The sequence below is a fragment of the Pseudorca crassidens genome, chromosome 16 (assembly GCF_039906515.1).
Source record: "Pseudorca crassidens isolate mPseCra1 chromosome 16, mPseCra1.hap1, whole genome shotgun sequence".
Taxonomy (NCBI): domain Eukaryota; kingdom Metazoa; phylum Chordata; class Mammalia; order Artiodactyla; family Delphinidae; genus Pseudorca; species Pseudorca crassidens.
In genome coordinates, this window is record NC_090311.1 from 19,501,995 (window position 1) to 19,522,975 (window position 20,981).

Consider the following 20,981-nt stretch of genomic DNA (forward strand, 5'->3'; position numbering starts at 1 on the left):
CTTTTTGTTCATTTAATAATATGTAGTGAACACAAAAGAGATTTTATAAACCCAAAGGGCAGTTTGATAACCTTTGGGATAAACAGGAAACCAGAGAAGATATAAGAGCATGAAGTGAGTAGTTAAGCTCTGGGTTTTGATAAATATTATTAAAGTAAATAAAACTTAGATGTCCTGCCAGGTTAAGTAAATTATTAGCTCTCTATCAGCAAGGCCACTAAGTCGTAGACTCATAGGATGTTGGTACTTGAAGGAGCCTTTGAGTTGATCTAATTCAACCCCCTTCCCTTAGGTATTGAGAAACTCCAAGCCCTGGGACATTAACTAATGTGCCTAAAGAGACATGACTGGTGAGCCACAGAGCAGGAGTGAGAACGGAGTGCCCTGACTCCCAGTCCAGTGCTCTGGCCATTAAACCACACAGGTCAACAGTGTGCATGCTCAGGCACTGATGTGCAGAATGGGACAGGGGAGATGAGGCCCCAAACCCAGTAGTTCTCCAGCTGTATGACACCAATGGAGGTGTGTGTGTGTGTTAAGACGGCAGCAAAGTGTCCCCAGGCAGGTCAGCAGCTTTGATGAAATAAACAAATTATTTGAAAGACATAAACAACCAAAGTTCACTCAAGAAGAAATAAGCGGGGCTTCCCTGCTGGCGCAGTGGTTGAGAGTCCGCCTGCCGATGCAGGGGACACGGGTTCGTCCCCCGGTCTGGGAGGATCCCACATGCCATGAAGCGGCTGGGCCTGTGAGTCATGGCCGCTAAGCCTGCGCGTCTGGAGCCTGTGCTCCACAACGGGAGAGGCCACAACAGTGAGAGGCCCGTGTACAGCCAAAAAAAAAAAAAAAAAAAAAAAAATACAGCCGGCATACAACCTGCCCATATTAAGTGCTTTTTTAAAGGTCTTTTCAAAGGCCCTAAGCAGGCTTCCCTGGTGGCACAATGGTTAAGAATCCCCCTGTCAATGCAGGGGAAACGGGTTCGATCCCTGGTCCAGGAAGATCCCACATGCCGCAGAGCAACTAAGCCCGTGCGCCACAACTACTGAAGCCTGCGTGCCTAGAGCCCATGCTCTGCAACAAGAGAAGCCACTGCAATGAGAAGCCCACGCACGTTAATGAGTGCAATGAGAAGCACTCGCCGCAACTAGAGAAAGTCCACGCGCAGCAAGGAAGACCCAACGCAGCCAAAGATAAATAAATAAATAAATCTATAAAAAAATAAATAAAGGTCCTAAGCAGTTAGATTACCAAGGGTCTGGCAGCTCTGCTTCCTGATTCTAAGTCTACTATTCTTTTCCTCGTGGGCTGGAGATAAACTGTTTTTGCCTTCCTACCTTAGAGATATATTTGAGGCTTCACTCTCTGGGAGGTTTATTCCTCTCGAGCAGCACATTTTCTCCTGGCTGCTGGAGAAGCCCAGGATGAAAAGCGTAGGGATGCTTCAAGGGTCTATTTTAAACTACCACCTAGTGGCTTCTAGGTTTCTATAAACTTTATAAGTGAATGGGGGTGGATGTGTGTGGCAGGAAGGGATCTGACCTGCTACTATAAATAAATACTACCATGATTTTAAATTTAGGTACCCTAATTGATAATATGAGGACACTCACCGGAGGTGGGACAAGAAGGTTAGGGTTGAGTTTTCCTGTGCCCAGGCTATCTGGTCATCTCCAGGGCCTTCTTATTGAATACTCAGTCTTTGGGCATTAATTAAATTCTTTAGTGGCAAGTTAGTCCAGTGTGTGGCAGGATCTCCACCCCTTCTAGCTGAAACTGCTTCATCTACAGTCCTTGCTCAGGGATTCTGAGCTAGGCAGCTCTCTGAACTTAGAGGAGACTGATTGGTGCCAGGGTGGACACCTGACCCAAGGTGTCCATAGGCTGACCAGTGTCCATAGGCTGACCAGTGACCAATGAGGTGATGTGCTGACATGGACTCTGACCAATATGGTAGCAGTAATTAAATCTAGGAAACCTGTTTCCTTTAGGACTGGGGAGGGATTCAAAAGTGGGACCTGGGGTTAACAGGCTTATGAGCTTATGTGCAGAGGACAGCATGGGCTTTGAGAGAGATGGAAAGAGCAGCTTCTGGTTCTGACAGCTTTTCATTCCTATCTTGTCATTCATTCACGTCTTCACTCAACCAATACTTATTGAACACCTACTATAAATCAGGCCCTGTGCTAGATTCCTCTTGAAATTCAATATAATCTTTGCTCTCCTACTGCTTTTAGTCTGATGACAAACATTAATAAAATAATCACAGGTAAATGAATAATTCTTAAACTTTGGTGAAATATGAAGAAAAGATATAGATAGGGAGCTATGAAAGATTGAACAGGGACGTCTGACCTAGTCTGGGAGCCTGAGAAGGCTTCCCCGGAGAGGTGAAGTTTGAGCTGAGAAGTGAAGGACAAATAGGAGTTATTTAGTTGAAGGGTGAATTTAGGGGAGAAATGTGTTCCAGGCAGAGGAGCCAGAATGTGAAAAGAGGCAGGAGGGAGCATGGCTTGTTGAAAGGAGCTTGTCATAAATCCACTGTAGCTGGAGTGGAGTGTAACTGGGCATTAAATGCCGTTCATGTCTATACACAAAAGGTTGTGGTTTTTTTTTTTTTTTTTTTTTGCTGTACATGGGCCTCTCACCGTTGTGGCCTGTCCCACTGCGGAGCACAGGCTCCGGACGCGCAGGCTCAGCGGCCATGGCTCACGGGCCCAGCCGCTCCATGGCATGTGGGATCTTCCTGGACCGGGGCATGAACCCGTGTCCCCTGCATCGGCAGGCGGACTCTCAACCACTGTGCCACCAGGGAAGCCCAAGGTTGTGTTTTTTTCTAATGTGGCCTGAGGAGACTCTCTCCCTTGAAGACAAAAGCCCAATGGACAAAAGTACCTACTGTATACCCCAGGTGCTCAGAGGCGTACGGGATCAATGAAATAGTTTCATCCCAGCCTCCACCATTTACTAGCTGTGTGATCTTGGGCAAGTTACCTAATATCTCTGAGGCTCAGTTTATGCATCTGGAAATGGAGAAAATAAAATCATTTGTACTGTGTTGTGTTGAGGATTAAAGAGATGATGCCTGTGTGCATGCCTAGTTTGACTTGTGGCACATAGTAGGTGCTTAATGCACACTTTTGATATTAGCCAAATGACTGAGAAAGGACCATGGCTCAATAAGAACTCACTTCTTTTTTTTTTTTAATTTATATATATTTTTTATTTTTATTTTTTACAGTATGCGGGCCTCTCACTGTCGCGGCCTCTCCCGTTGCGGAGCACAGGCTCCGGACGTGCAGGCCCAGCAGCCATGGCCCACGGGCCCAGCTGCTCCGTGGCATGTGGGATCCCCCTGGACCGGGGCACGAACCCGTGTCCCCTACACCGGCAGGCGGACTCTCAACCACTGCGCCACCAGGAAAGCCAGAACTCACTTCTTTTTGCACACTGGTGGGGGGCTGGAGGTGGGGCAAGACTAATACAGTGTTCAAGACAAGGTAGTAAACAATGCAAGAGAAGCTGAGGGATGAGCCAAGGCAGGGGTCAGACGGTTAGCACGGGGAAACACAGCCACGTCCACGGGCTGGCATATCTGGGAGCTTAGGCATGAAGCATCCTGGGGCCAGAAGGGAGAGGATGGAGCTCGAGCCAAGAAGAGGGGAGTTGGGGAAGGGGATTGTGTGGGGCTGGGGACATGGGTCCACCTTGGGAGGCCAGCTCCACTCTGGGACAGAAAGTCCAGTGGACAGTCATCAGTACTTATGAAGCTCTCTTTCCCCACTGAATCCCAGGTTCTAGCAGGTGCTCAGTGTTAAATGGATGGACGGATGATGGTTATCTAGGCACAGAGTCACATCCATCACATGCAGTGTGTGAGGGTTGGGATCATCTGTGCTGTGGCTTTGAGCCATCTGGTCCAGGGCTCCCCCCATAGAAAGTCACCCGCCCCGGAATATAGGGTCTCAGTGCCAGAGATTCTAAGACATGGAGCCAGGCCCTAGTCATGGGGTTTGGGTTCTGGACAGGGTTTATTCCAGAAAGAATACAAAACTTGGTAGATTTACTGAGAAGGTGAAGATTTATACAGTCCCATGGATAAATCCTTCAGAGTGAGATGGAGAGTAGCAACACCGAGGATGTACTGGCTTCTCTCTACGTTCACATCACCTCATTCTATAAATGCACTGTGGTACGTTTAATATTTATTACCCAAGTGTTGTTCTTTTTAAAAAGTCACTGTGGAAATGGAAGTAAAGAAAAATAAAGTTGGGAAATTTTAATGGAAACCAGGTAGAGTTGATACCCAAAATATATGCCATAAGGTCCTATAAAATTGCCAGAGGTAGGCTAAAAATTTGGTTCTGAGCTGTCTCCTTGCCTGAGCAAAGAGGGAAACAGGGGTGGTCACCAACTTTATGGTGTTCAGAAGAGAAACCACCAGCGACTCAGTGAGATGCAGCCTTTCAGGGTATTGAGATCTGGGGTGCTTTCTCCCTGGGTCCTCACACAAAGGAGAGCCATGGGTACACAGGGCTCCTGCGAGCACATTGGTGTGAGCTGCTTTCACATTTCCTGCCCCTAGGTCAGGCCTAGCTCAGGAGCTAGGGTAGACCTGAGGAGCTCACCCACAGACTCTGCTGGGGAACAGAATAGAGAATTAACATTTCTATTCTCCCAGACACATCTCTGCCTGAAGCATTGCTGGAGACCAAGAGAGGTGTTCCTTCAAAACCTGGGGATGAAGGAACTGGATAACACCAGCTTTAATTCTCCACCTGGCACTGGAAGCCAATGTAAAGTTGGTCTTGGCAAAAATGGAGGTGTAATTAATAAGAAGACTATTAAGGGAGTGAGAGTTACGGAGCCATCCCCAGCTGTGGGGCTTCACTTGGCTTACCCTCCAGTGACTCACTGGCTTATGAGCAATCCTCATATGCCTGATTTAGAGGACTTACTCACCCTTCAGAGAAAGAATTTAATGCAATAAAGCAAATGTCAGCAAGTGGGCTGCGGCTTAGCACATCACCCCAGCCTGCATCCAGCTTCCCCCTCCCTGGCTCTCCCTGCTTGCGGCCCCTCCAGCCACTCAGCACCTGGACAGGCCCACACAATGGGACACATTCCAAGGCAGAGCGGAGACTCAGAGATATGAAACCAGGGAGGGACCTCAGGCAGACCAAGCCCTGAAGTTTGGTCCAGCAAGATTAGAGATTAGCTCTAAAGCACTAGAGTCAGGGGCAGGGTGAGGGCTAGAACCCAGGATTTCTTCCTCCTATACAGTGCCCTTCACTCCACTTTCTTCCCCTGGAAACCGTGCTTAGATTATGCAGATGAGGGGTGCAGGCTGAAGCAAATGCAGCTACCCCAGTCTGGGTGACATTCTTATCTGAGGACTCTCCAAGGACCAGTGGGGAAGGAAAGGTGTGTGGGGAGCAAAGTCTCAAGCAAAGTCTTTGAGGTGAGACGTGTAGAAAGAGCTGGGCTACCCTGGGCTCGGCCGCCATCTTGCTATTTGTTGACATGGTGCTTGCTGTGGGGGAGATGGAGGCCTCTGTGGACGCCCCCCCCCCCGCCATAATCAGGTGGTATGGATTGGAATCCCTGTGTCAGGCAAGTATGGTATCATTCCCAGCCAATTTCCCGTTCCCCTTGGTTAGGAAACAGGCCCCAAGAGTTAGGCTGGAGCAGAGGCATAAGCCACGGGAATACGCAAATATTTCCCCTTCCTTCCTCCACCACACAGAGGAAATTACTCAGAAGGCAAGTTGATTCAGCCTTGGATTTAAATCAACTCATTGAGGGATTTACCTAGGAACTCCTGAGGGAATTATCTGGAAGAATTAATTCCAAGGGTAAAAGAGGGAGAACAGGCATTTAAGGTAAACCTTTACCTAGTTCACTTATCTGTCCCTTGGTCGTTTTTCCAAACTTTTCTGAGAGTCTGCCACATGCCAGGCACTGGAGGGAGGGGGCTGACCACAAACTTGCCACTCAGGTTTGCTGGAATCAAGGGTCTTGAGCTCTAAGGGGCTTTTGGGATCAACTAGCTTAGTTCACTCATTTCATGGATGAAGAAGTGGAGGTTCAAGTTGAACTCTGCCTGGGGCTCACAAAGAGCCCAGCGTGGGCGGATGCTCTGACCACATCTCCATGTGGCCTGAGCCTAAGGAGTTCTCTTGCAAGTGAGCCAAGGGAAACCTCCCAACAGGAAAGCATTATTCTGTATTGCTAAGATCACCAGCTCGTGAGCAGACGCACAGCCTCATGCCTCCAACTGCACACCCACCACCATCACCTTAGCGTTCATTCGGAAATAAAACCCAGTGAGGCAGGCTGGGCCCCGCCTCAGTGTATCCCTGCCTTACCCCAACTCACCAACATGAAGAAGCGTTTTTGTTCTTCTCACTATTTTTATTTTGCACTATAAAAAGCAACAACATCAACAACCAGTAACATACTGCTTTTCTTCACATTCATATGGATTTTAGGAAATTATTGCCTTTTCCCCTGGAGAAATAACCTACAGACAAAAAAGAAGTAGTACCACATGGAGAAATCTGCAAATCCCAGAAGTCAACAGCTTGAAGACAACCCCAAGGGGCAGGGAAGAAAACAAGTGTCACCAGAGACCAGACAAGCACATGTAAGGACAGCAAGCTGGGGTGACAACCGTTTCAATGCCACTGACTCAGACAGTGGGTACCCTTTCTCTCCTGGCACCCAGTGCCACCACCTCAAAGGGGTGATTGTTGGTCTATGGTCTAAAGAACTCTTTTCAAATGACGCCAGAGTTGCTTTGAGGAGAGGTGCAACGAGAAAGGTTCAAGTATGAGTAAGAATCATGCCAAAGTCCAAAGTCAGGGTAAAACCCACAGTGAAGAGGAAACCAGAAGTGTTACTGTCTCACTACTTCACCCAAATGACTCCACCTGACCCAAGACAGAGTCTCAAAAACATCTGAGGGTTCAAACGAGCATATACATCATGTCCCTAAAACCCTGTAGGGTTACTTTCCTGACTAGGTGGTGATCAGCTTATGCCCTGAAGCAACACAGACAGATACGGAGACTGCCAAAGTTAAAAAAATAAGGTGGAAATTGTGCTTCCTTCAAAATGAATTGGCTTTGTTACTGCCTTTTCTCCTGGTCCAGCAACTGCTTTCTCTCATATTGCTGCAGATATTTATTGCCTTATGCTTGAAATGAAAAGGCAAACTTTGAGGTGCAAAGACTGGGCAGTCCTGAGGGCAGGGGGTCTGGAAATACAGTAGTCAGCACGTGCTGTGCTCTCATAATGGCTTGGCCTTCCTTCAGTCCCAAGAACCTATCCCCGAGGTCAGTCTGAAGTTTGTTTGCAAACCTGGTGACCCTTCACTGGTCCCACCAGGACAGCGGGACAGAGTGAGGTCTTCAGTATTGCACACGTATGAAATGTCCACGAGTCAAAATACAAAATCACAGTTGTTCTTGGAGCTGGGCTGGTTTTCCCACTCTGGTCTTAGCAGGATGTGGCTGTGGCCATGGGGCTCTGGCTGAGCTCTGAGACCGTTGAGTGGGTGGGCAACGGTGCCAGCACCGAGGTAGGGAACGTGCAGTAGGAACCCTGCACGTCAGGGCTCAGTGTCTGTAAATGGGCTATGAACGAAGGGCCGGCTGCCTCCCCTTGGGAGGAGGGAGCCTGGGGGCTAGGCGCGCAAGGCAGGATCTCGGACTCATACTGTAGGAGCTGGCCCATGAAGCTGAAGTTGGGCGAGACCACACTCCTCCTCTGCTTGATGTAATCAAAGGCGTCCTTTAGGTGGAACTGCTTGGTCTTCATGAGGTAAGCCATGCAGATGGTGGGTGAGCGAGAGATCCCAGCCTCACAGTGAACCAGGACCTTGCCTCCCTTTTCCCTGACACAGTCTGGAAGAAAGAAAAGACAGTGGAAATGAGTTCGGATTGGAACTCAAAGGCAACTGGATTTAATTAAAGAATTAAAAAAAAAAGTGACCTAGTAATCAAATCATCCTCCCTGCTCAACGTCTGTGGTCCCACACCAGGCTTTTGCCAGTCTTTAACCTCCACTGCTGAGGATAGACTTTAGGGTCCCACCATGATGTCTATCTCTGCGTAGGACCTTCACAATCCTTAGTTCTCCAGGATGCTTTCACAGGTTCTGCCACTGGAGGTGCTGGACCTGGAGTAACTCCTTCCTGGGGATGCCATCTTAACTCGGGTTCCACGGATGCGTTTCAAGAAGACTTTGGAAAATCTTTGAAGCTGCATGCAAGTTTTCGTTGCACATTCACATTTCCCTGAGAGGGTCCCAGGCTCAAAGACTGACTTGGAGAAGCAATTCCTGCCTCTCGGGGTCTGATTCTAATGGTGATGACCTAGCCCTCATCCTGGTTGAGGCCTTCCATCCTCCCCGGGATCCCTGTTTGGCTGTGCCAGGGCGGGATGCTTGGCTCAGCACCGAGGGTTCCCAACCAAGCAAACATACAATAAATAGTGCACAGCCACTAATTATAGCCTTGGCTAAGTAACGCTTACTAGACGGAGGATATAAATGGCTTTGGCAAACTCCATCTTGCACAACAATGGGAGTCACTGCTATAAAGCTACCACCTTCAGTTAGCATTCATTAGCTCAATATGACAAAAGCGGGGTGCCCTCATTTTCTGTTCTACTCCTCCCCGCAAAAGAGCTCCAACTGTTAAAAATGAGCAGGGGCAAAAGGTTAAACACATATACACATCAAATAAAAATCACAAAAAAGAGTCTTTCCAATTCCCTCTCTTGCTAGTGAGGAAACAATTACATCACAGGAAGTTAGATGTCCATGGCACTATGTAAGGCCACAGTATGCAACAACATTTAAGATTTTGAAGGGCAAATAAAAAGTCAGCCCCCTTACCCACCTCCCTCCTCAAGTTCAAGAAATTTGCAAATGCATCTCTAAGATCTGAAAGATCCAGTTTCTGAGGAGTCAGGGAGGAACCTGGAGTCTCCCCAACAGAATGAAAATCCCAAAGGACACCCCAGGGTTCCTCATTAGAAGTGCCCCAGTCTCTGATTCAAAAGAAAAAAAAAAAGTTCCTGTAAATTAGTTCAAAAGAGACTCCAAGTTCCTAGGATTATAGGGTCGTGACTCCAACCTTCTTTTGCTCCTCCACCAGCAAAAAGCTGGTAGTCTAGCTTTTAATTGGCCCAGAGCCAAATCCCAGAAAGCAAAGGGCCTACAGTGTGTTGCTTCTGGATCCCACTTCACCCCTGGGGGCTTGCCTTCTACGTGGCCCTCGGAAGGGGTCAATGCATGATTCGGCCTCAGTCCCTCCTTCCTTCAGGAGGGCAAGGAGTCTGGGGAAAGGCATCTCGTGTGCCTTCAGAATGCTGTGGGTTTGTGCGGTTGTGTACCCAGACACAATGCACACACAGGATGGGGAGGGAGGCTTCTGAGAAGTGATGGGGGCGGGTTTCATGACTTCACTGAGAAGCTATCTAGATAATTGAATAACAGGCTGACAAGGGCAAGGCATTCCCAGGGACAGGGAGAACAAGTCAAGGGTTTCCCACCCTGACCCCATCATCTTGACTGTCTCTCAGAGACTCCAAAGGAAACATCGCAGTCCAGAGGCTCAGGGAACAGGGAGGCAGGCTCGGCCTTTTGCCTCTGGTGAGTTTCTCTGCAGGCTTCTGTGGAGTAGAGATTGTGTGTGCTGAGCAGAGGGCTCACCACGTGGTGGAAGGGGGGCCTTTAACGGCTCCCTGCACTAAGTAATCATTGCTGCACCCAGCACCGGCCTTTCTCCCTCCAACATCCCTCAGAGCACGAGGCAGGAAGATCACTGCTCAGCTTCAACAGCTATGCATGTTAAAGGGAAAGAAGGACTCTGGAAAGGGAGGCAAGCCCACAAGGATGGGGAGTGGTGGGTGCTTGCAAATCTGAGACACAAAAAAGTCAGTCCAGCCCCCAGGGGAGATGGTTGAGGGAAACAGAGATGTCCAATGAAAGAACAATCCAGCCTGTTCGAGGAGTTGGAATCCCAAGGCCCAAAGCCCTTTCTAGGCAGAGGGACGAGAGGTTTCCAGGCCTACACGATGGAGTAAATGATAACTGCCTCACGGAACGTACAAAGGATGCAAAAAGATGCCAACTTCTCTGTGCATAAAGCACAGAGCTTGAGACGAGCGCTATCTTTAGTCCCAAATCAGCTGAAAATGCAAAACAATTGCCCCCAAAGCAGTTTGCCAAAAACCGTGGAAAGCTGCCAGGGCCCTGGGGGCTCAGTGCGTAAGGAGTGCTCTCTCAGTCCTTCTGTTTGTTTTCAAAAATATCCCAACCTACGCAGAAGCAGTTTGGGTGGTTCTTTCCCTCCCCTGCTTCCCCGGCATGGAGCCTCACACACGGATGCACCCTGCTTCCCGCCCAGCCAGAAACACTAACAAGAGCGACAGAGTATTGCTATAAAATTGTAGTAATTCATTTATCTTGCAAATTAAAGCTCCTATTAATAGCAACTCAAATCCTCCCCTCTGTCGTTTTGGTCGGTGCATCCAACGAGCCAAGTTGGCTCTACAACAAGATGCTTTTCTTCTCACTGACGGGAACCCCCATCAGTACATCAAAATCCAAGAACACGCTCCCCTAGGGGGCCCCCAAAACAACTGAGGGGGAATGGCTGCACCTACCAATGAAATCTATTGCTTCTTGAAAGTGGGAGCTGATGTTAGCCGCATGGCTGTCTTCCACGGGGATCCATTTGTAGTGTAGGTGGGTCGTGCAGGCCTCAGAGGTCCGTCGTGAGACATTCAGCAGAGCCGTGATGTGCAGGTTGGCGAGGAACTCACACTTGGACGCATGGTAGGCACTTCCAAGGTACAGGAACGGAAGGATTTCGACTGGGCCGCCCTGGAAGGAGGGGCAAAGGAGGACAACCAGGAAATGTTGGATTAGCTTGCTCTTTGGGGAGAAGAAACAAAACAACGCTGACCTATTTGTTTTCAGGTGGGAGGTTCCCTTTCTGGTTTCCAGGTAGAGAGCTCAGAGTCAGCGCAGTTCACCCAAGAGTGTGTGGGTGGAGCCTCTGTCCTGGTAAACTCTCTACCCTACATTACTGCCTTGTGACTCAGTGACAGCAAATCCCACACAGCTAAGATTTTCATTTTCTTATATATATTGAGGTGGTAGGAAATGCCGGCAGCCTTCCTATACTGACAAGGATGAGAAGAGGGTGGTGTGATGGAAGACTTGAGAGGCCCGTGCTATAGTTCTAGCTGCCCTGAGAGTGCCAGAGTGAGTCCTTTAACCTTGGGGGCAGCCTCGGTTTCCTTCTAGATAAAATGGAAAATGGTTCAACAAGGTGAGCCCCCTCCTTTACAATCCTGACGTTATATATATATATATATATATATATATATAAAATGTGTTTCATCAAACCTAGGACACTGTTGATCCTAAGATGCATTTGGAGCTCAGAGATGTTAAAATATGCTTCCCCCGTCCCCCAAAAAAGTAAACTTCTCAGAAGTGAAAATGACCACTATCTATCCAAAATCCTCAGATAATGAAAAGCTGTTAGGCCATGAGCAGGGCCTGATCCTTTTTTTTTTTTTTTTTTTTTTTTTTGGCTGTGCTGCACTGCGTGGCATGCAGGCTGCAGGATCTTAGTTCCCCAACCAGGGATCAAACCCGTGCCCCGTGCAATGGAAGCGTGGAGTCTTAACCACTGGACTGCCAGGGAAGTCCCAGGCCTGATCTTCTCGTGGGGTTGAGTTTTGGTGAGAGACGCGGACATCTTCACCCTTTTGGGAGACCACCTATACCTGAGGTTTCTAGTTAAGAAGGATCCCCAAAGAACCAGAGACCATCTACCCTGAGGAAAAGCTAAAAAGAACAGCTAGCTAGTCAGACTCTGGCAGTCTCAGCATTTCCAGGGTGGCAAGAAAAGCCATTGTTCCATACTTGGAACAATGGGAGCCCCTGGAGATTTAGAGGGAAAACACTGAGCTGGGGTGACAGTGGCTGTGTCTTTGGCAGCCTTTCCCATATCATCCATCCGCTTCCTGTGTTTCCATTTCCTGTCCTGGAATAAGAGTAGAATGGAAACTCTCTGCCAGACCCACAATAGGGAAAGGGGCACGGGACGAGGGCCAGGAGAAGGCAGTTCTCAAATTACCCCGCATGGGTGTTTGCTTTTTCTTTCCTGAGAAGTCAGGTGTTTAAGGCAAAGGCCAGTTTGGCCACTTGAAAGAAAGTTATAGAGATTTTACAAAAGGTAGTAATAGTAACCAGTATTTTTAATAGCTGGCCCCTGAGCTTAACACTTTAGGTGTACCTACATAGATCTCTCCCTCTCTTTAGAGCCTGGAAAATGCTGACACACCAGGCCTGGGAACCTACTCAATTTCTCCTGGAGCTTAGCCCAACACCCCTGAAACCAGGTTTCTTTCCTTTTTTGAATCTTCTTTTTAGACTCAAGAGGAAGAAACCAAAGGCCTTCAGAAACCCCAAAGGTTAACACGACCTCACCCGGCTTCTCTCAAGGCAGAAGCGCTACTAAGAGTAGCACTAGGGGGTTCCCCAGATGAACCGTGGAAACACACCAGGGCCTCCCTGGTCCCTGCTTGGCCAAAGGTCTGCTGTGCTTTCACAACATCCTGCAAATTCTCGTTTCTCTTTCACTTTCTGAGAATGGAGGAGGAAAACACCACCCAAACAAACAAACAAAAATAGAAATTCAGCTAAGCCGGATGCCCATGGCTTGAAAGTCCAGGGTTCATCATACACTGTAATTTTAATAAAAGAAAACAAACAAAATAATAACCCTGGCACCTCGCCAAGCTAATAGGTTTCCATTCAAGGAAAAGCCACCTGGCTGTATTTGGAAGTTTATCCCCAGGGGCAGAGCTCTGCTCTTGGCAGGCAGCTGGCATCTTACACAGTATCTAGAAATCTTCCTTCTATGATTTGGGTATGTTCTTATTTTGTGCAAAGAGCTTTTTGTGCAAAAAGCTCCTCCTACCAAGTCAGATGCCTAGAATGGCCCTCTTCCAAAAGAAGGCATGTGGAAAGCAGAACAGGGTCCTGAAAAGAACCAGAACAAGGAGTTAAGAGAAGGGAGTTCTGGGCCTAGTGTGGCCATGAACCCAGCTGCAGGATTCTTGGCAAAATCAATCATCCCACCAGCTGTGACAGTTTTTCCCTCTGTAAAATGGGAAGGTAGGTTTTGATCTCTGTTTTCTGCAGATTTGGGTCCTTGCTGGCTTTTTCCACATCCTCCTGCATTGTATAGGTAACCCCTGCCTGAGCCGTCCACTTTTTCTTCCTCTAATGAGTTGCCAGAAGGTACAGTTCTTTGAAGGGAAGAAACCCACATGTTTGTAGACACATGAAATCCTCTAGTGTGTCTTGATCTCTGGTTTCAGAATTTATGGAATTATAAGCATCAGAAACCCCTAGGGGAGGCTGCTTAGCCATCCAAATAGTAATTTCTCTACAACCCTCCCCCAATCTTCCTCCTTCAGTTAAAAATACCTAGACACGCCTTTACAGGTACTGGGTTGGTTTGCAGAAACTGCAGAGCATGAACAGTTACGAAGAAGATCAACACAGGAAGCCTGAAAGTCAGCTCTGAAACGTCTTCAGGGAAACCTAAACCGATATTTCAAAGCTTCTCTGCACCTCCCAGGCCAGCTAACAATAATGTATATTTCGCTTCCACTTTTTGCCAGAAGCCACCGAGCGTCCTGAAGCGCATTTGCTCTTGTCAGCTTATTTGCTGGAAGGAAGCCCATTTACTCTTAGATGGAAACTCAAGTTGGCAAGCAACAGAGGCTCTCTAAAGCTAGAGGCCTCTGCCAACTCCCTGATCCGCAAACGAACCAACCAAGGTTGCTGAGCAGGGAGTGGAAGAGCCAGGGTGCTGTGCAAGGAACAGAGCCAGGAGCCGGGACGGTACTTCCACACCGTGTACCTGGTCATAAGCCGGCCTGTAGCTGATGTTGAGCACTGACTTCCCACACTGACTGATGAGGGCTGTCTCGGTTTCAACCTTCTCTGGTGAAATGGGTTTTACGTCCACGCAACACTCAGGATATTCCGAGTGGAAAGTCTCATATCCCCCTAAAAGACAAAAAAAAGGCAAGAGAGATATAAGCATCGATTTTTCTCAGGCTGTCAGAAAATGCCCAGAATTGATCCATAGCCTGAGTGTGGAATAGTAAAAAAATATTCAGCTACTATACATTTTGGTCATATTAAAAAATTGAGCCAAAACAAGTAATAGTTTTAGAATAGAAACGGGCTCCACAGACACACACACACACACACACACATACACACTCTCTCTCTCCTAAAAAGCTATAATTCAGAAAGGCAGTGATGAAAGTTTTCTATGCCTATCAGAAGATAGGCATAGAAGAAATGAAAGTTTTCTATGCCTATCAGAAGAAGCTTAAACTGTGAAAGGAAATATATCTGACATGTGGCAAATATTAACCAAATCCCTCCAGAAAACAAAAGCTGTTTTCTCTCATTTACCTAAAATGCAGGTGTGATTATGCAGAATTTCAGTAATTTGTGAATGAGACTCTAAACTGGTCTGGTTCATCCCTAGTCCCTTAGCTCTAAACTGGATTATAGACGAAACCTCCTCTATTCATAAGGGAATGGGGGCTAACACGAGGTTTAAACTCAGGGCAATAAAACAGCTCTGCCCTTTCTCTTTGCCAAGGTGCTAAGAACACTGCTGACAATCCTCTCCATAGGTCCAATGTAATCAATCTAGTTAATTACCTTCCAAACCAGAGCAATGAGGCCTTCTGAACTTAATTCTTAACTCCTTAAGTAAAAACTCCTTCTTTCTCCTTGATGACCACCTACTCTCCCTTTATCTTATGACCCTCCCCTCCTGAACTTTCTCCCCAGCTACACACACACACACACCCTCATACCTGGCAGGTATGATTCTATAAAAATCCTAACTATATTTAAACTTCTCCAAATGGATCAGATCACTTAAGGTAAAAACTACTCTCTGACCGAGTCATAGAAACTTGAGTAGGTAAGTTCTCAGGCCCACACACGAGGTAGGGAAGAACCAAACGAAACACTGGCCTCGAAGCCTCAGAATGCCAAATGCTGCTGGGTGCATAGGCCAGACTTGTGTGGGGAAACACTTTGCTTCCAATCCAAAGGGACCTAAGACACTTCCAAGAGCCTCCAGAAAACCTGCTTCTTTTTCTGGCCCAGAGAATTCACCTGGGGTCAAATCATCAATTTTTTTTTTGTTTTTTTTGGTCCATGCTGCACAGCTTGTGAGATCCTAGTTCCCAGCTTATGGGATCTTAGTTCCCTGACCAGGGATTGAACCTGGGCCCTGGCAGTGAAAGTGCTGCCAGGAATTAGGAATTCCCTAAATCATCAATTAAATAAGCATTCTGAGACCATGTATTTTTCCAAAAAGGCCCCCTTTTTTTCTTCTGTCTTTTGGTGTTGTAATAGCCCCACAGTGGAGCACATGGTGGTTTTTTAAACCCCTGCAGTAGGCAAATGGTTAATGGATTACACGGCAGTCTCCAGCTCTCTCCCAGAAGCTACAGCCAATTCCTAGAATGAGTCATCTAGCTATTACTGCTTCCTCTCAGCTTGCTGGAACTGCCCCCAACCCCATTTAGCACACCCAAATCTCCCCTGTGGTCACTTCAACAAATAGCCAATTGGGCCTTCCCAAATGAGCTTCTGGACCTCCACAATGACCACGTTCCCGGTCATGATGACAGGCCATGCCGGAGGGAGGCGGAGGTGGAAAGTTTGAAGGTGTCTGTGGCTTAGTTTTCCCTCCCTCCCCACCATTGCCCCCACCCCCTTCCCTCCCAGAAGGCAGAAAGAAACCACACTTACACTGACCCTCAGCTTCCTCCGAAGAGGTGTCCCTAGTTAGCAAATCACTTCCTGTGCCTGGGCCTCAACATTTTGAGTCCCAGGAGACAAACTGAGTGATAGGGGATGGGAATCTGAAGTAAGAGTGGCCCAGGCCCTCTCAAACTTCAGAATGAAGCTTGGGAAAGAGAAGCCTTCAGGCCACCCCATCTCTTGGCTTTAAACAGAGCACTTAAGAGTTGGCTGTTGGGCTTCCCTGGTGGCACAGTGGTTAAGAATCCGCCTGCCAATGCAGGGGACACGGGTTCGAGCCCTGGTCTGGGAAGATCCCACATGCCCTGGAGCAACTAAGCCCGTGTGCCACAATGACTGAGCCTGCACTCTAGAGTTCATTGAGCCACAACTACTGAGCCTGCGTGCCACAACTACTGAAGCCCGTGTGCCTAGAGCCCGTGCTCTGCAACGAGAAGCCACCACAATGAGAAGCCCGTGCACCGCAACGAAGAGTAGCCCTCGCTCGCTGCAACTAGAAAGCCCGCGGGCAGCCATGAAGACCCAACGCAGCCAAAAATAAAATAAATTAAAATAATAATAATAATAAAAAGAGTTGGCTGTTAGGAGGACAGACAGGAGGTGCGGGTGTGGGCTGGGTCCTGCCTGCCTGTTGACAAAATAAGGCAGGCAGACAAAGTCTCAGTGTAGTTGAGGGACAGATAAACAGGGTCCTGCCTCTTCTAGCTGGGGTCAGGAGTCCTATAGATTAGATGGTCTGTCTTTCACCCACTCCCATCAGAGGCGTGGAGAGACAGAACATTCCTCTCTGGTGCCTCACTTGAACTCCAAGAGCCGTGGCAATTCTTTTGGCAGCTTCAATCCTCTTCAGAGTGATTCTGTTTTTGATCACCACCGCATTACCAGGGGAACTGAGCAGAGAAAGCACACGGACACTATATATAAATACGCACTGACAATGCCGTTCGGTCATCTCATTTTAGTGGGTTTTTTTGGGACTGGAGGGCATTGAGGGAAGTGTAAAAGGCATTGCAGGACTTCCCTGGCAGTCCTGTGGTTAACACTCCGTGCTTCCAGTGCAGGGGCCGTGGGTTTGATCCCTGGTTGAGGAAATTAGATTCCACATGCTGCGTGGCCAAAAAAAATGGTTTGCCCCACGATCTGGGATGCCACTAGATTAAAAACCTGAACTCTTATCTGGATGTGAGTCAGGTAAAGAAAAAATTTTCTTTGGCAACAACTTAAAGTTTAGTACTGTTATAAGGGTAAGTATTAAGCAATTTCTACTGAAATTTAAAACGGACATAACTTTCGACGTGGCAATTCTCATAATTTTACTGAAAGATAGTGCACATGCAAAAGCATTTGGACAAAGGTATACTCTCCCACACTGCTTCAAATACTAAGGCTGGAAGCAACCTACTTACTGGCTATCACCAGGGGATGGGTTTAAAAAGTGAATAGGACACGTATGCTCTGATATGGACAAATCTCTCAAGATCTAGTTAGATGAAAGAGGCAGGAACAGGAAATATACAAAATCATTTTATTTTTACTCATGGAAAATTAATTTATCTAAAGATGAACAAGAAATAGTTGACTGTTGTCTCTGGGGAGTAGAACTGAGTTCTAGGGTGTGCAGAAGATCCACTTTTCATTGTACAGCCTTTGTGCTGTATGTTACTTACATTAAAAAAATTTTTTTAAACATTAATTTTTCTGAGATGTGAGTCTACAGAGCTGCCTACTTCCTGTGGCAATAACTTCCAAACTGCTAGCGTGGCCCCCTGCAGAGGGGTGGGGAGCAGAGGTAGGACCCGGAAGGGTTTCCTGGAATGTATCTTTCGTGCTACTGGAGAGGCAGAAGCTTTTTCTGTACTCACTGCTAAGAAGCGGAGACAAAAAGCATATCAAAAAGAAATCAGGGACTATGTGTGAAAAACCTCTGCAGAGCTTGGAGGGCACTCTCCATCTCCTGGGGGCTGAGGCTGGGTAAAAGAGGAATATCATTATCTTCTGCCTCTGTTGTTTCCCTAACAGGAATCAACAGGGGACCGTCTGTAAGAGGTGCTAACAGAGGTGGGAGCTGCCCGTGTGCCTCTGGAATCTCCTGGCCTGGAATGTGTAAAACTCCACAAGTCGCACGGTTTTAAAACAGCGCTCTCACTCTCTCAGCTCACTGCACCTGAGCTCTGAACCACATCAGTGTTACATCTCCAGGTGTCCCCGTCAGAGTCGGCCGGCGCAGCCTAGGCTGAGTCCTCATGTCTGCCCTACAGGCTATGCCTTCAATACCTTTGAGGTTACAAAGGACTCAAATACAAGGCGGCAGCAGTTATAGGAAGTGACACAGAAATCAATATTCTGGAGTCAGAGTAAATCACCCACCCACCACCAACGTCATCTCCCCCAGCAGGTGGAATGGGCAGACTGGTGAAGCAGCTTCTGGGGATCTCAAACCAAATGCGACGCAATCCCCTTCACAGCCACCCTGTGGCACCTCTCACGTGTCCTGGCTCGCTGGCCAGCCTGCCTACCACCCCTGGCAGACAGCGTTAGGCCCGCCGGGTTTGGCCCACGACCAGTACAGATGATCCTGGGGTGGGGGAGAGGAGGTGAAAAGGGTGTCAGCTCCAAACGGAGCGAGAGAAAGGCCTGGGAGGGGAGAAGGGGAAGCCAAAGAACAATAAAAAGCAATAAAATGAAATGGAAAGGAAGGGGAGGGGAGGAGAGGGACTCGCCAGGGTCAAAAAGGCAAGAGGGTCGAAGACGACACAGCCTAACATACGTTAATCGTGCAGGAGGGAGAAAAGGGGACACCGCGGCGCCACACTTCGGGGGTGAGGGTGTTACGACCTGCTGATCCCTCCAGATCTGTCCATCAGGACGGCTCCAGAGCGCAGGCCCCAGCGAGAGCGGTGAAGCCGGCGCCAGGAAAGCCGGCCCGCGCCCAGCACTAGGCGACCGACCCCCAGCTGAGAAGCAGCGCCCCCGGCTGCGTAAGCAACCCCACCCCACCCACCCGGGCCGAAAGGCCGATCGTCAAGCGCTTTCGAGGAACTCGAGTGGGGAAGCTGTGAGCGCTGACACTAGCAGTGCACTCCCTAGAGCACGTCAAGCCCCAAGGTGCAGACTCCCGCCAGCGGAGAACCGCTCGGGTTCTAGCGTCAAGGAAGGCGCCCGGCGCCAGCAGGGGACCCCAGAGCCCGGGGCCGTCCCGGCGCGGACGGTGACAGGGGACCGGCGTCCCCGACGCGCTCACCTTTGAGGAAGTAGACCCGCGGGCCGGCGGGCAGACAGGCGAGCAGCGAGGTGAGCACAACGCGCGCGGCGCTCTCCTCGCGCAGCTTCTGCCAGTGGCGGCTGCCCTGGTCCAGCACGACCACGGCCGCCACGCCGCCGCCGCCCTCCTGCAGCAGCCGCGCGCGCGCCGCCTCGTCCGGCAGCACGTAGCGCGCCGACACCGCGCCTCCGCGGGCCCGCCGCAACACCACCGAGTTGAGGTTGACGTTGAGCGAGCCGCGCACGCTCGAGGCGGCGAAGGCCAGGTAGGGCCGGCAGTCGAGCACCACACAGCGCGCCGCAGCCTCCTTGCGGAGCATCTTGCGCAGCTGGCGCCCGTCGAGCGACGTGACCTTCATGCCGCCGCCGCGCAGCGGCCCCGCGCAGTGCGCCCCGCAGGTGCCCACAGCCAGGGTGCCCGCCGGCGAGGCCCGGGAGGGCGACCCGCGGGCCTGCGGCCGGCCGACCGAGCCCGGCGCCGGAGCGACCGCTCAACTCTTCTTTCCCGCCCTTCACGCTCGGCACCCAGCCCGGCCACTCGCCGCCCCAGAAGCCGGGGATTCCGCCGGCAGCTCAGCGTTTTATGTGAATGGGTGTACAGCCTGTGACGTGGCTGCCCATATAAGGCCGAATAAGAGTATTTCCCCGCCCCTTCGGGCTGTGGCCACGCCCCCCGGGAGCCGGACGTGCTGGGCGGGCGCCGAGCGTTAGTCAGCCTGAGAAAGAGGAAGTGGCAGGCAACTTGCCGTGCTCTCTGTGGCGCTGCGCGGAGACACTCACTTGCGCATCACCGGGGACTGCTGGTGGGGTGTCAGGAACGCCACGAGGTGACCCACGCTGTGCGGGAAGAGGAGGAAGCGGGGGAGGCGGAGCTGGCGTCGTGACATGGGTTTAGAGTTTCATAGACGTAGGTTCAGAACCCGCTGGGGGCCGGGCCAGGTACCGTGGTAGGCAGAGCTAGGGGCGGCCTCGGCCAGTGCCCCCAGATGGATCTGACGTAGATTTCGATCCTTACGCGTCTTTACGCGGGGAATGAGATGATAGCTGGAATTTGCTTCGAAGGCTGGGTTATCGACTCAAGATTGGGCTTGTGTTGGTATCGTTGAAACTTGGTGACGGGTACCTGGAGGTTCATTATACTGTTTTCTCTACTTTTCTTTATATTTTGAAATTTTCCATGATAAAAGCACCTCAAAGTAAAAGTGGAGAGAGAAGAGCCAGCAACTAATCTCCCCAAATGGGTTCTGCCCTCAAAGGGTTGATGGTCCTTTTCTTTGTCACACTCCCAGTAAAAATTAGAATAATTGTTTTTTGAGGAACCGTTTTCTGAGCCCCAGAAAAATCTGTCCTGAAATCAGCTGCAGCATCAACACGCACCGTTGATGGAGCTCAGCCCAGCCAACTGTACAGGTGGCTTCTGGATTTGGGGGATTATCTGTGGCTCAAGTATAATCCCAGGCTGTCTGCACCCGCCAGTCCCCAGCAGCTTCAGGCTTCCCATCCCCAATCTTGGGGAACTGGACACGATTCACCCATTCAGCAAGTATTTACTGAAGGTCAGCTTTGTGCCCTGGTAGCTGCAGGGACATGCTTCTACCCCCAAACTCAGGACGAACCATTTTATTGTGAGCCTGAGGCAGGAGGGGACTGCCTGATGGAAAACAGCCTGCCTCCACTAGGGTGGGGCTTGTTTACTACCGACAGAGGGGAGTGAGGTTTTTAGAAGGAAGCAGAAGTCCAATTCTGAAATCAAATGCAGTCAAACCGGACAACAGCCAGCTGGCCGTTGCCTCTGGGTCTCAGATGCCTTCAGTCAGAGG

At 49.5% G+C, this 20,981-nt stretch overlaps 1 protein-coding gene across 1 annotated transcript; it reads right to left on the reverse strand.

Moving 5' to 3' along the window:
- Positions 1 to 6,393: 6,393 nt before the first annotated feature.
- On the reverse strand, positions 6,394 to 19,648 carry DUSP5 (dual specificity phosphatase 5). Its single transcript, XM_067709439.1, has 4 exons — positions 19,142 to 19,648; positions 13,961 to 14,109; positions 10,677 to 10,896; positions 6,394 to 7,907 (listed from the first exon to the last, which is right to left on the reverse strand). Exons 1-4 carry the CDS (start codon positions 19,518 to 19,520, stop codon positions 7,501 to 7,503), a joined length of 1,155 nt encoding a protein of 384 aa, XP_067565540.1. The 5' UTR covers positions 19,521 to 19,648; the 3' UTR covers positions 6,394 to 7,500.
- Between the last annotated feature and the right edge of the window lie 1,333 nt (positions 19,649 to 20,981).